We start from the raw sequence: 13,603 nt of genomic DNA, 5'->3' as shown, positions 1-13,603 counted from the left end.
CTTCATGGTCAGTATGAGGAGCAAAGCACTAAATTAACAAGCAAAACATCAAAGGTAACCATGATAACCTAAGCCACATGCCAATTAGTACAAGGTGAGTAAGATTAGAAAAATGAATGGGTGGCTCAAAGCCTGCTGAAGTAAAAATGGTCTTCAGTTCATGGGGTTAAAATTGTAGCAGAGCTAATGGGAACTGCAGATGCTGGAGAATCCGAGATAACAAAGTGTGGAGCTGGATGAACACAGCAGGACAAGCAACATCTCAGAAGCACAAAAGCTGACGTTTCGGGCCTAGACCCTTCATCAGAAAAGGGGGAAGGGGAGAGGGTTCTGAAATAAATAGGGAGAGAGGGGGAGGCGGACTGAAGTTGGGATAGAGGAGAAGATAGGTGGAGAGGAGAGTATGGGTGGGGAGGTAGGGAGGGGATAGGTCAGTCCGAGGAGGACGGACAGGTCAAGGAGGTGGGATGAGATTAGTAGGTAGGAAATGGAGGTGTGGCTTGAGGTGGGAGGAGGGGATAGGTGAGAGGAAGGAAAGGTTAGGCAGGCTGGGATGAGCTGGGTTGGTTTTGGGATGCAGTGGGGGGAGGGGAGATTTTGAAGCTGGTGAAATCCACATTGATACCATTGGACTGCAGGGTTCCCAAGCCGAATATGAGTTGCTGTTCCTGCAACCTTCGGGTGGCATCATTATGGCACTGCAGGAGGCCCAGGATGGACATGTCGTCTAAGGAATGTGAGGGGGAGTTTAAATGGTTTGCGACTGGGAGGTGCAGTTGTTTACTGTGAACTGATCGGAGGTGTTCTGCAAAGCGGTCCCCAGTGTCGAGGAAACCACACCGGGTACAGTGGATGCAGTATACCACATTGGCAGATGTGCAGGTGAATATCTGCTTGATGTGGAAAGTCATCTTGGGGCCTGGGATAGGGGTGAAGGAGGTGGTGTGGGGGCAAGTGTAGCACTTCCTGCGGTTGCAGGGGAAGGTGGGCGTGGTGGGGTTTGGAGGGGAGTGTGGAGTGTGGAGCGGACAAGGGAGTCACGGAGAGAGTGGTCTCTCCGGAAGGCAGACAAGCGTGGAGTCAGATTGTAGATGGTGGAAGTGTCGGAGGATGATGCGTTGTATTGTTGTAACCGAAGGTTGGTGGGGTGGTATGTGAAGACGAGGGGGATTCTCTTTTGGCGGTTATTGCGGGGGCGGGGTGTGAGGGATGAGGTGCGGGAAATGTGGGAGGCACGGTTGAGGCCATTCTCGACCACTGTGGGGGTAAGTTGCAGCCCTTGATGAACGAGGACATCTGGGATGCACAGGAGTGGAATGCCTCATCCTGGGAGCAGATGCAGTGGAGGCGAAGGAATTGGGAATAGGGGATGGAATTTTTGCAAGAAGGTGGGTGGGAGTCAGTGGGCTTGAAGTGGATATCGGTTTCCAGGTGGTTGCCTGAGATGGAGACTGAGACGTCCAGGAAGGTGAGGGATGTGCTGGGGATGGCCCAGGTGAACTGAAGGTTGGGGTGGAAGGTGTTGGTGAAATGGATGAACTGCTCGAGCTCCTCTGGGGAGCAAGAGGCGGCGCCGATACAGTCATCAATGTACCGGAGGAAGAGGTGGGGTTTGGGGCCTGTGTAGGTGCGGAAGAGGGACTGTTCCACGTACCCTACAAAGAAGCAGGCATAGCTTCGGCTTCTATTACATTTTCCTTTATACCCAACCTTACTGTGAGATTACTGTTAATGTGTCTGTACCCCACTTTTTGTCTTTATCACTTATCTAACCAAACTCCTTCCACATCTTAGTTTCCTGAAGGGTCCTGAAGAAGGGTAGCACCTGAAACGTTGACTGCTCCTGTGCCTGGCCTGCTGTGTTCTTCCAGCCTCCTGTTTATCTGCCTTGGAATCCAGCTTCCACAGTTTCTTTTTGTCTCTAAGAATTGTATCTAATGGGTACACAGTGTCAGGCACAAGCTGCTGGAGTAGAAGTTGACCACTCAGCCCACTGAGTACTGCTCCACCATCTAATGAAATGATGGATTCTCTGATAATCCTCAACTCCGCTTTCCTGCCTTTTTCTCCATTACCCCTTATTGCCCTCCTGGTTAAAAATTCATCTACCTCACCCTTTGATGTAATGACCCAGCCTCAACAGCCCTCTCCCATAAGGAATTCAGCAGATTTACTCCCCTCGGAGAGAAAAAAATTCTCTTTATCTCTGCCTAAAATGTGCGGCCCCTTATTCTGAGATTTGCCTTCTGTTTCTAGACTCTCTCACAAGGGGAAGCAACCCCTTTCGAACTCCCTAAGAAGCTTGTTCGCTTCAAAAAGGTTACCTTTTATTCCTCTAAATTCTAATGAGTAGAGGCCCAATCCACTCAATCTCTCCTCATAAGACAGTCCTTCCATACGGTATTGGGTGATAAGCGTATCTAAAAAAGGATGGGCTAGCCTTGGTGGAAGTCCAAGAAGGTTTACAGGAATGATCCTGGGGATGAAAGGCTTGTCACGTCAGGAGGATTTGAGGACTCTGGGCCTGTACTCAATGGAGTTTAGAAAGGATGAGGGAGGATCTGATTGAAACTTATACAATAGAGGGGTCTGGATAGAGTGGATGTGGAGAAGATACTTCCACTAGTAGGAGAGACTAGGACTCTAGGGCAGATCCTCAGAGTGAAGGGCTGACCCTTCAGACCTGAGATGAGGAATTTCTTCAGCCAGAGGCTCGTTGATCCGTGGAACTCATTTCTGCAGAGGCCTTGGAGGGCAAGTCATTGAGTTTGTTTAAGACAGAAATGCACTCTTGATTGGTAAGGGGATCAAGGTTCATGGGGAAAAGGCAGGAGAATGGGGTTGAGAAACATAGCCATGATTGAATGGTGGAGCAGACTCAATAAGCCAAGTAGCAAAATTCCACTCCTGTGTCTTATGGTGTCATGAGTGAACATCCTCTGGATTGCCTCAAAAGCCAGTAAGGGGCCCAGGCGATATCGCTCAGCAGATTGAATGTCATCCTCACCAGTTGCTTCCCCATCATTGTTTTGTCACCTGAAAAATTGTTGACTGTCCATTTACTTTCCTCACCTAAGTCATGAATGTTTATTGCAAATAACTGTGCCCTCAGCAGTAATCATTGTGGCACATCTCTGGTTATGGGCTGTCTGCTTAAAATGCCCTCCTTATTCCAGCTGGTTGTCAGTGAATCCTCTAGCCATGTTCATATACTATCACCCCCATGGGCTCTTATCTTAGTCAGTAATCACATGTGTGGCACCTTATCAAGTGCCTTCTGAAAATCCAAATACACTACATTAATTGCTTCCCATTTTTCTATTCTCAAAAAGTTCTATTGATTATTTATGCATCCTCTGTAACATTGATAGTGTTACTGGAAAGCAGCTTTATGAAGAAACTTTTGACAGAGAGCACAAGCTGTGGAGTCATAGAGCATGGAGACAGACCCTTTCGTTCAACTTATCTGTGCTGACCAAGTTTCCCCACACAGCAGAGCAGGAAAGAGACAGGTTTTATGGAGCTACCTGAACAAAGGGAACAGAGAGATAGGTAACAGTGTGGAGCTGGATGAACGCAGCAGGCCAAGCAGCATCTTGGGAGCACAAAAGCTCCTATGATGCTGCTTGGCCTGCTGTGTTCATCCAGCCCCATACTTTGTCGTCTCAGATTCTCCAACATCTGCAGTTCCCATTATCTCTGATCACAGAGATGGTGCTCCATTCTTTCCACATTCTTGCTGTCTCAAACCTGGACAGCAAACAGACATGGTCCAGAAAACGGAAATGTTTGAAATGTGAATGGTAACATGCATGCTAAAACTTGCAACCCACAACTGAAGAAATGTTTGAAACTGAAGAGCAAAAGAGCCCTGAAAAGTGACATCCAGGAAAGCAAACTTAAGAAATAAAAACAAAGTTGCTGGAAAAGCTCAGCAGGTCTGGCAGCATCTGTGAAGGAGAAAATAGAGTTAACGTTTCTGGTCCGGTGAGCATTCTACAGAGCCAGAATTATTGTTAAGCAAATTCCAGTGCTCTCTGTCCAGGCTGAAAAGGGACCCGAGTGGCAATTTCTTTTCAGAGGCTGGTTCATAAGTGGAATGAACTATGAGACGAAATGGTAGATTCTGGTACAGTTACAACATTTAAAAGGTATTTGGACAGGTACATGAATAGGAAAGGGTGAGAGGGATATGGGCCAAATGCAGTCAAATGGGGGATAACAAAGTGTGGAGCTGGATGAGCACAGCAGGCCAAGCAGCACCTTAGAAGCACAAAAGCTCCTGAGATGCTGCTTGGCCTGCTGCGTTAACCCAGCTCCACACTTTGTTATCTGGGATTCTCCAGCATCTGCAGTTCCCATTATCTCTGATGCAGCCAAATGGGGCTAGTTTAGTTTGGGAAACCTGGTAGGCATGGACAACTTAGACCGCAGGGTCTATTTCCAAACTGTATGCGTTTATATAATGCAGGCAAGGTCCCATTTCCAAGTCACCTTTTGCTTCAGCCCAGCAGGTCTGCCCCACCATTAAATCAGATCATGGTTTACCTAATAATTCACACTCCACTTTCCTACATATTCACCACAACACATCATTCCCTTACTGGTTAAAAATCCATCTGCCTCAGGCTCTTTGCAAACTGTGTTAAGGGCATTATAGAACCAAAACTGTTGTCACCCATCAGCGTGGAATCAACAATGTTAAGCTTATAGATCTAACAATAACCTGAGTCTATTTCTGAATAGACGCATTTGCAAAATGGCTAGACTAGGGACACAAATGATTAGTAGGAGGCTATTCAGCCCATCCAATCAATACCTAGCCTTTTGACAGACTTCTGAGGCTAGGTTGGACAGTTAGGGCTCATTTCCACTGGAGTTTAAAAGAACGAGAGGTGACTTGATTGATGTCATGTTATGAAACGTTTATTCCTTGTGAGAGAGCCCAGAGCCAGGGGATATTTTTTAAATTAGGGTTTACCTTTTTAAGCACATATTAGGAGAATTCTGATCGCTCTTCGAGGGTTGAGACACTCTGGAATTCTGCCTCAGAAGGCAGGGAATTTGGGGGTTACCAGATATTAAGATAGAAGTGGATGTATCCTTGTTTAGGAAGGGGATCAAAAACCAGTAGAGTGGATCAAGTACCCTGTGGAATTCAGCCGGAATCTTACTGAATGGTGGCAAGGGTGTGAGGGGCCAAAATGTTCACAAATACCATGGCTGATCCTCTATCTCCTAGAATCATACGGTACAGAAGAGGCCCCTCAGCCCATTTGGTCTACTCTGAAAAAAATCTGTATCTACACTCGTCCCACTCACCAGCATTTGGCCCATAGCCCTGAGTAAGATATTTCAAAATGGCTTTCTAAGGTTGTGAGGTTTCCTGCTTCAACTTGCCTACCAGTTAGTGTATTCCAGACCCTCACCACTCTCTGAACGCTTAAAAGTGTTCCTCAAATCCCCTTTAAATCTCCTGCCTTTCATTAAAATGATGCCTCCTTGATATTGATCCCTCAACTAAGGGGAACAGTGGCTATTTAACTCTATCCTTGGCCTTCAGAGTCTTCTACATCTCAATCTGGTCTCTGTTCAACCTGCTGTGCTCCAAAAACAAGCTGAGTTTATTCAACCGTTCTTCATAGTTAAACTTCTCCATCCCAGACACCATCCTGGTAAATCTCATCTGGACAGCGAGGGATGTCTCAAAAGTACAACAGGACCTTGAGCAGATGAGCAAAGGAGTGACAGATACAAATTCAGAAAAATATGAGGAGCTCCATTTTGGAAAGGCAAATGGGCCACGACTTATACACTTCATGGTAAGGTCCTAGGGAAGTGTTGCCAAAGAGAGCTTGGGGTGCAGGTTCTTAGTTCCTTGAAAGTGGACTCACAGACAGACAGCGTAGTGAAGAGGCATTTGACATACTTGCCTGTATTGGTCATTGCATTGAGTATAGGAGTTGGGAGGTCATGTTGCGTCTGTACAGACATTAGTTAGGCCTCCATTGAAATATTGCATTCATCTCTGATCTCTCAGCTCTCAGAAAGATGCTGTTAAATGCATAAGGATGCAGAAAAAAAAAATTACAAGCATAGGTTTAAGGTGAGGGGGCTAGATATTAAAGGATATGAGGGTCAACATAAAGAAAGAATCTAAGGGGCAACTTTTCCACACCAAGGGTGGTGTGTGTATGGAATGAGCTGCCAGAGGAACTTTTGCAGTATTTAAAAGGCATCAGTATGCGTACATGAATAGGAAGGGTTTGAGAGAGAGATAGGGGCCAAATGCTGGGAAATGGCACTAGATTAATTTAGGGGAGCCGTTCAGTACAGCCAAGTTGGACCAAAGGGCCTGTTTCCATGCTGTACAGCTCTATGATTCTAGATTGTAATGATGTGTGTGACTTTGTTCAATTTTCTATTACAAACAAATAATAGTTTAGGGATACAATGTAGGAGCGAATTAATGCAGGTGCTGGAATCTGAACTGAAAACAAAAATTGCTGGAGATCACAGTGGGTCAGTCAACATTTATGGAGAAAAAACAAGGTGACATTTCAAGTACAGATAACATCTCCATGGGTGCTGCTGGGCCCAGTGACCTCCAGCATTTTTTTGTTTTCCAGTTAAAGATACACGTTTCTTCTTGTAGGGGAGATTAGACAAGAAAGCCAGAGAAACACAAAGGAGAACAATGTAATTATACGCTTTTAATTTTTATTTGAAACTGTTTGAATGATTATCACCTTGGTAAAATCACCAACAGACTGAGTGGTACTGACTTCACACAGATGATTTGCTGCTGCTTCCAGTGACAGCGATAACGCGTGCTGTGAACACTGCCCAGATACAGAGCCCATTCCCACTGACACTGCCTTGCTGCAGCTCAAGGGGATCAGGGGAGTTGTTGAGATGTGACATTTTGTAGAATCAGCGTGGCTAAGAAAAGAGGCCATTCAGTCCATCCTGTCCTTGAGGCTCTCTCAATAGCAACTCAGCCAGTCCCCCTCTCTCTCCATTCTACAAGACCCCACAGCGAACCAAGTGGATAACTGCACCCAACTGACAGATGTGTATTGTAAAGAGTTGCAGTTTGAAGGGGTGTGGAGTGATAACAAATCAAGTCCTCGCGGTAAGGTGACAAGGCTCTTGAAAGGAAAACAATGGCCATGAGATCAGAAGACACTATAGCTTTTTCAATGAACCATTAAAATATTGACTGGAAAAATTACAACGAATGGTAAACCCAAGTCAAAGCTAGCATTTGGTAGGAGTACTCCATGGATCAGGTCTTCAAGTGGTTATCTAAGACCAGACCAGCCTAATATACAACTGCATGCAGCTCCCTGCAGTTCAAGAAAGAAGTTTGTTTTCTCATTCAGCAGTCTCTACTTGTATCAAGGCTTTGCCACTTGTAATTTAAAATGTGAAGACAGGTGTTTCCAAATCAAAAATCTAATTTTAAGCCCATACTTTCCCACTTAACGTGCCACAGAGAGTTCCCCCTTCCTAACACATCTTTTAAAATCTAAACAAATCCTATGAATGGATCCAGAAATCTCTATCATTGTCTGACAGTTTCCACAACTCAGCCAGCTAAAATTTACTGCAGTTTGCTTACATCCACCAACAGCCCCAAATAATTCCAATCCCCCCCACCCCCACGACCCCAGGCAAAAACCAGGTTCACTTCAGCAGCCTGCTGCCAATTTTAAAACCTGTCTCAATCCATTCCTCACTGGCTCTACACTTACAGGGCTGCCTATGTACCAACCAAACCTGGTAGAACTCTGTGCCACAAGTTCCTTGGCTCAGTTTTAAAATCTTACTCTGTTATAGTAAGGTCAGATTACCTTCCCATCTCCCACTTTCGTGTTACACAACTCAAATGGCTATCTCCTCTCGAAAAGTGAGATCACTGGTGTTACAGAGAACCTGCAGCCAGTTCTGACTCAGTCGCAAACAGCTCAACACATATCGGATGTTCCAGTATTTAACGACAGATGAGACAGTCATTCCTGAGCTGTTGAGGGCAGCACCCTGAATAAAGGACTCGCTCACCATCAATATAAATGTACTGCTCACCCTGTAACCTAATGCCAGATTCAAAAAAAAAATCACAGAAATATTGGGCTGTGGTAGGGTCAAGAACAAAATGGAAGTGAGTGAGGAAGGAAAGCTTGTATGTTATTATAACATAGATAGATGTCCAGGGATGAATCAGAGTTGTGCTCAGGCCCTGGTAACAGGTTCGGCATTCCAGTGTGCACATCCAACACCATGCACTCATTGATTCTGTACTTCAGCTAACATCGTTCTACTTACTCTTCAGTACAGCCCAGCACTGCCATCATTCAGACATTAAACTGAGGTCATGTCCACTCATGTGCTTGGACACTAAATACCCCACTCTGCCTCTCAAAAAGCAGCATTCTTCCCAGTTACTGGCCCATGTTTCTCCCTCAACCAACATCTAAAACACACCTATTTCTTATTGCTGCTTGTTAGAGATTGCTGGTGGGAACATTTGGTTGCCTCAATTCTTACAGTACAACAGTGACTACACTTTAAGAAGTAATTCATTGGTTGTAAAGCGCTTTGGGATACCCTGAGGTCACGAAAGGCGAAATATAAATCCCAATTTGTTTTCACAGATACTAACAAACACACACACACACACCTTAATCTCCATGCTGTGTACAAGACACAGAAGCTTCAGACAAATGAATTTGCTGCACAGAGCACACAGAGGAAATTTGTTTGTGCTATTACATTAATTAGACACAGCATTGGTAGGGAAGCAGCTCTGGTGTGTATGTGAGCGAGACAGAGAGGGGGGATAGAGGGAGCGAGATTAAGAGAGAGGGAGTGAGAGAGAGTATGTATGACTGTTCTCACTGCACAGCAGATCTATCAATGATATAATGTACACCAAATTAAACAGCGCATAACCAAATCACAACCAACTGTTTCTCTTGGGAAACTGTTTTGAAAAGAAAATCACTCCCAGCAACAGCAGCCATACCAGTCAGTCTCCACTTACATTAGATACGTAGTTACAGATTCAGGACAAGGAAAAATTGCATATCCAACCCAGTTATAGTTTTTTGTTGTGTTTCTCACTGGGTCAGCTTCTGCACATGACCCGATCATCTATTTTCACGTACTTCCTGAATCCTCACAAGCAATGCAAATGTAAAAAAAAAATCAAAGCCTTAGTAACCGAAACAATGCAACTTGTGCTTCTGTCGAGGCGAGAGATAAACAATGCGGAAAGATGCCCTTTATGCATTTTAAAGCCAGTATTCACAGTCCCTGAAGAGAGACCCCTCTCACTCCTGCTATTCAAAAGCACACCCATGTGCCAGGACTAAAGTCTCCAGTTTTTATTCTATCTGGGATTTCACTCCAGATCTATAAAGCTGTCTCTCTTGTTCGGACACAGGCAAAGAAAACTAAAGTGGTCTTTTAGACCGTCAAGATTAATGTAGGGCCACAATCCCATGCAAATAGGTTTTGATTAAAAATTTAAAATTTTGGATACAAAATTCCAGTTGACGTCAAAATTGCATCTATACGACAATATGACAGGTCAACATTAAACATCATAGAATGCTAGTCGTGTAGCTAGGCTGACCAATTTCTCCTGGTTCAATGTTGCCAGCACAGTCTCTGCTCCATACCATCACCAGTTTGGCATCAACCATCTTTTTGCCATCTCTCTCTCTCTCTCTCCCCCCAGGTACACGCAGATACCAGGATGGTTTTGAAGCTCAATGAGAAGAGAGTCGAGGAGTCCTTAAGCACAGATATTGAAGAGTGCAGCTGATGGGACAAGCTGCAGTTAGGTTTGGGAATCATGATGCTGATGAGCTTGAAGCAACTCATTCTCATTGATGGTATCCAACAAAAGACACACTGGCTCCTCTGGGACACGCTGCTCCTTGCAATCCTGTTGCTCATTCGCTTCAGCCAGGCCTTCCTCCCTCATGTCCCCTCGTGGGCACGAATCACACATGTTACAGCTGTCACAGAACTCCATCGCACCCCCCAAACCGTCAATCAGACCATCCAACTCCTTTGGATCATCGTCCCTGTTGCAAACACAGACCTCGATCCCAGAATCGCCAGTGAACCTGCGGTGTCTCCCTGGCATCTTATCCACATCTTTGATTTCCAAGCACGCCTGGTGGTGCCAGCTTTCGATTTTCGAGGAAGAGCTCGGATAATAGTCAGTCAGTTGCTCTTTCTCGGGGCAGCTCAGCTCCTCCTCCAGGTCCAGGCAACAAGCACGCACAGGCTCCAGCTCTGAGGTAGGGCCCAGATCCTCCACCTGGCTCGCTGTCTGAGTTTTGTTCAAGCCATTTTCCGAATACAACAGGGGCGAGTCCAGGTCCAGAGTGCTGCCTTGCCGGGGCACCACCTCACAGACTGTTGGCACAGAGTTACTCGGCGTGTCGGGGGACCTAGGTGGCTCAGGACTTGAGGGGCTATTACAGTCTGTGACACATTGCTGATGATGAAAGGCACTGTAGGGAGGTGGTGGGGTCACTGGTCTGTTCACTACTTCTTCATAAGGAGGGAGTAAATAACTTGGCAAAAATCCTGGTCATTGTTTCCAGAACAGGTTTGGGGAAGAAACAAAGAAAGAAAAATATATTAATATTCATAATGCAAACATATTTAATCACCTTAACAGAGCTACCAACGAATAAAAAGTACTCACCAGCTACTCTCTTTACAGAGAGTTGTGAACACAGCCCAATCCATCACACGAGCCAACCTCATATCCATTGACTCCTTCTATATTTCTTGATGATGTTGGCTGTCTCAGGAAGGCAGTCAACATAATCGAAAGACCCTTCCCCATCCTGGTTCTAATCTTTTCCAACCCCTTTCCATTTGGCAGAAGATATAAAAGCTTAAACACATGTACGAACAGATTCAAGAACAGCTTCTTCCCTGGTTATTGGACTTCTGAATGGACCTCTCAAATCTTAAACTTAATGGTGATCCTACTCTCTGTGCACTTTCCCTGCAGCCGTAATATTGCATTCCTCGCTCTCTTCTATCCCCCTTACACACTTTGTATGCTATGATCTGCTTTTATTAGACAAGAACAAAAAAGTACAACATCCTGAAGTGCTAATCACATGAATGATTCAAGGCCCAAGTGAAAAACTTAAACGATAATAATTCATTTGCATTTAACCCTTTGCAATAACTTATTTTCATACTGCACTTCCAACATAGCACAACACCTATAGGTACTTTACAGGAGCTAACACCAGACATTTCACATTAAGACATGGGAGGAGTTATTAGGAAGATTGCCAAAGAGCTAGCGTTTAAGGAGAGAGAGATTAAAAGGATGTAGATTTCAGGAAAAGAATTGCAAGGTTAAAACAACCAGAGAGATAACAACCAATGATGGGATAACAGTAATCTTTCTATTCCTGTATCCATATATTTTGATGCAATCCACAAGCGTTATACTTTACTATCCTTGAATTGATATCAATTGAAATTAGCATAAGATTATTGTATTAGATATGTGCAGGTATCTCAGAGGATGGTGGGCCTGAGGACATTAGAGGCGGGGGTGTGCTAATGCAAGGAATGGAGAACAAGACTATAAAGCTTGGTTTTCGAAATTCTCAAAGAAATAATGACCCTGATGGCTTTTACACTACTGTCTCCATTAATATTAAACGGACTACATCATCAGTTAACAGCCACTGAATTCCAGACCATCTATCTAAAAGAAAAATAAACACCTGAGAAAGAAAAATATTTTTTAAAACAGAACAATGAAAAAATAAATTGATATGAGGTCAGATATTTCAACTGCGAAGTCAGTAGGAATGCAGACATGATGAATAACTCATCACTGAGGTTGAGATTTGTACAGTCCTCACTGCAGAAAGTGAGTGTGAAAAACACCTGGAACACAGCTTAAAAAAAACGCTGTGAAGGTGTGGCAGTGTGGAAATCCTGATAGATAGACACCCTTCAATGCAAGGACAGTAAAATATTGCTGAACTGCAGATTACATCACAATATCACACAGGAACAGAAAGATTATTCTGTAGAGATAGCAGATTATTCTGTAGTTCTGAGGAAGAGTCACCAGACCTGAAACGTTAACTGATTTCTCTCCACAGATACTGCCAGACCTGAGCTTTTCCAGCTGTTTCTGTTCCAGCTTCTGATTTACAGCACCTGCAGTTCTTTTGGTTTTTCGGTGTTGAAGACAGAATTCTTTAAAAGCCAAGCATCTGGTTTTCTGCCTCTGCCCCCTCAAGATGCTCCCAACATTATGCTTTCACCAGAGGGAGCAAGTGGATGTTACTTCTTGCGCACCACGGCACAAGCAGTTCTGTCACCTGCCACCAGAGGGCAGGGACAGCATTTACACCCCTAAAAGTACACTCAGCGGAGCCCTGAAGAGAGATGACTGATGTGGCTTAACCTGGGGGTCACCATGCCTCAGAGGAAAGGTGGAGACAGTGAGCGTGCGAGAGCGACCTTCATGACAACCTCAGCCACCATGGTAATTGAACCCACATCGCTGGCATCACTCTGCATGCCTTTGGCTGATTTCCAGTCTGCAGACGGTCGCTCTGCTATGAGGTGCTCACCGGTACATTAAAACGCCTTCTCCATTTCATAAAGCTACATTTTCTGGAGCAACTATAGAACACCGGTCATCAATGGCATTTGGGATAATGGGATGGAGTGGCCAAAAGGCACTGAAGATGTTCAAATCAGCCATGATTGTACTGAATGACAGGCTGAACAGCCCCCTCCTGTTCCTATGCCCCCTCCTTACGAAGGTGGCATTAGGCAGTGTCCAGTTGACCCAATTAAATGGATCAGGAAATGCTACAGTGTCATGATTTTAAAAGCCCAGTCTAGCCTTGATACCATGTGAACAGTGAGAAAGATGCTGTCTCCTGGTGTGGAGCGAATTCACCAAATGGCTTGAAACAAGAGCTGGCTCTATTCCTGGTTGGGGTACAGCAACGGGGGAGGGGGGGGCGGGCGCGAGGGGGGCGCGCAGAGAGAGAGAGAGAGAGGGGGGCGCGCAGAGAGAGAGACAGAGAGAGAGAGGGGCGCGCAGAGAGAGAGACAGAGAGAGAGAGAGAGAGGGGCGCGCAGAGAGAGAGACAGAGAGAGAGAGAGAGAGAGGGGCGCGCAGAGAGAGAGACAGAGAGAGAGAGAGAGAGAGACGGGCGCGCAGGGAGAGAGAGAGAGAGAGAGAGAGACGGGCGCGCAGGGGGAGAGAGAGAGAGAGAGAGAGACGGGCGCGCAGGGAGAGAGAGAGAGAGGGGCGCGCAGAGAGAGAGACAGAGAGAGAGAGAGAGAGGGGCGCGCAGAGAGAGAGAGAGAGAGAGAGGGGCGCGCAGAGAGAGAGACAGAGAGAGAGAGAGAGAGGGGCGCGCAGAGAGAGAGACAGAGAGAGAGAGAGAGAGAGGGGCGCGCAGAGAGAGAGACAGAGAGAGAGAGAGAGAGAGACGGGCGCGCAGGGGGAGAGAGAGAGAGAGAGAGAGACGGGCGCGCAGGGAGAGAGAGAGAGAGGGGCGCGCAGAGAGAGAGA

The 13,603-nt window shown here is 45.7% G+C and overlaps 1 protein-coding gene across 4 annotated transcripts in view; it reads right to left on the bottom strand.

Moving 5' to 3' along the window:
* Positions 1–6,713: 6,713 nt before the first annotated feature.
* The window catches only part of wbp1la (WW domain binding protein 1-like a), a 116,359-nt gene continuing 109,469 nt past the window's right edge, over positions 6,714–13,603 (bottom strand). For all 4 annotated transcript variants that reach the window (XM_048551408.2, XM_048551411.2, XM_048551410.2 and 1 more), the window contains exon 4: positions 6,714–10,608. In XM_048551408.2, coding sequence (XP_048407365.1) covers positions 9,848–10,608 — 761 coding nt within the window. In that variant the 3' untranslated portion in view covers positions 6,714–9,847. The remainder of the gene's footprint in view (positions 10,609–13,603) is intronic.

Source organism: Stegostoma tigrinum, chromosome 20 (genome assembly GCF_030684315.1).
Source record: "Stegostoma tigrinum isolate sSteTig4 chromosome 20, sSteTig4.hap1, whole genome shotgun sequence".
NCBI lineage: Eukaryota > Metazoa > Chordata > Chondrichthyes > Orectolobiformes > Stegostomatidae > Stegostoma > Stegostoma tigrinum.
This window is presented reverse-complemented; position numbering and strand designations above follow the sequence as displayed.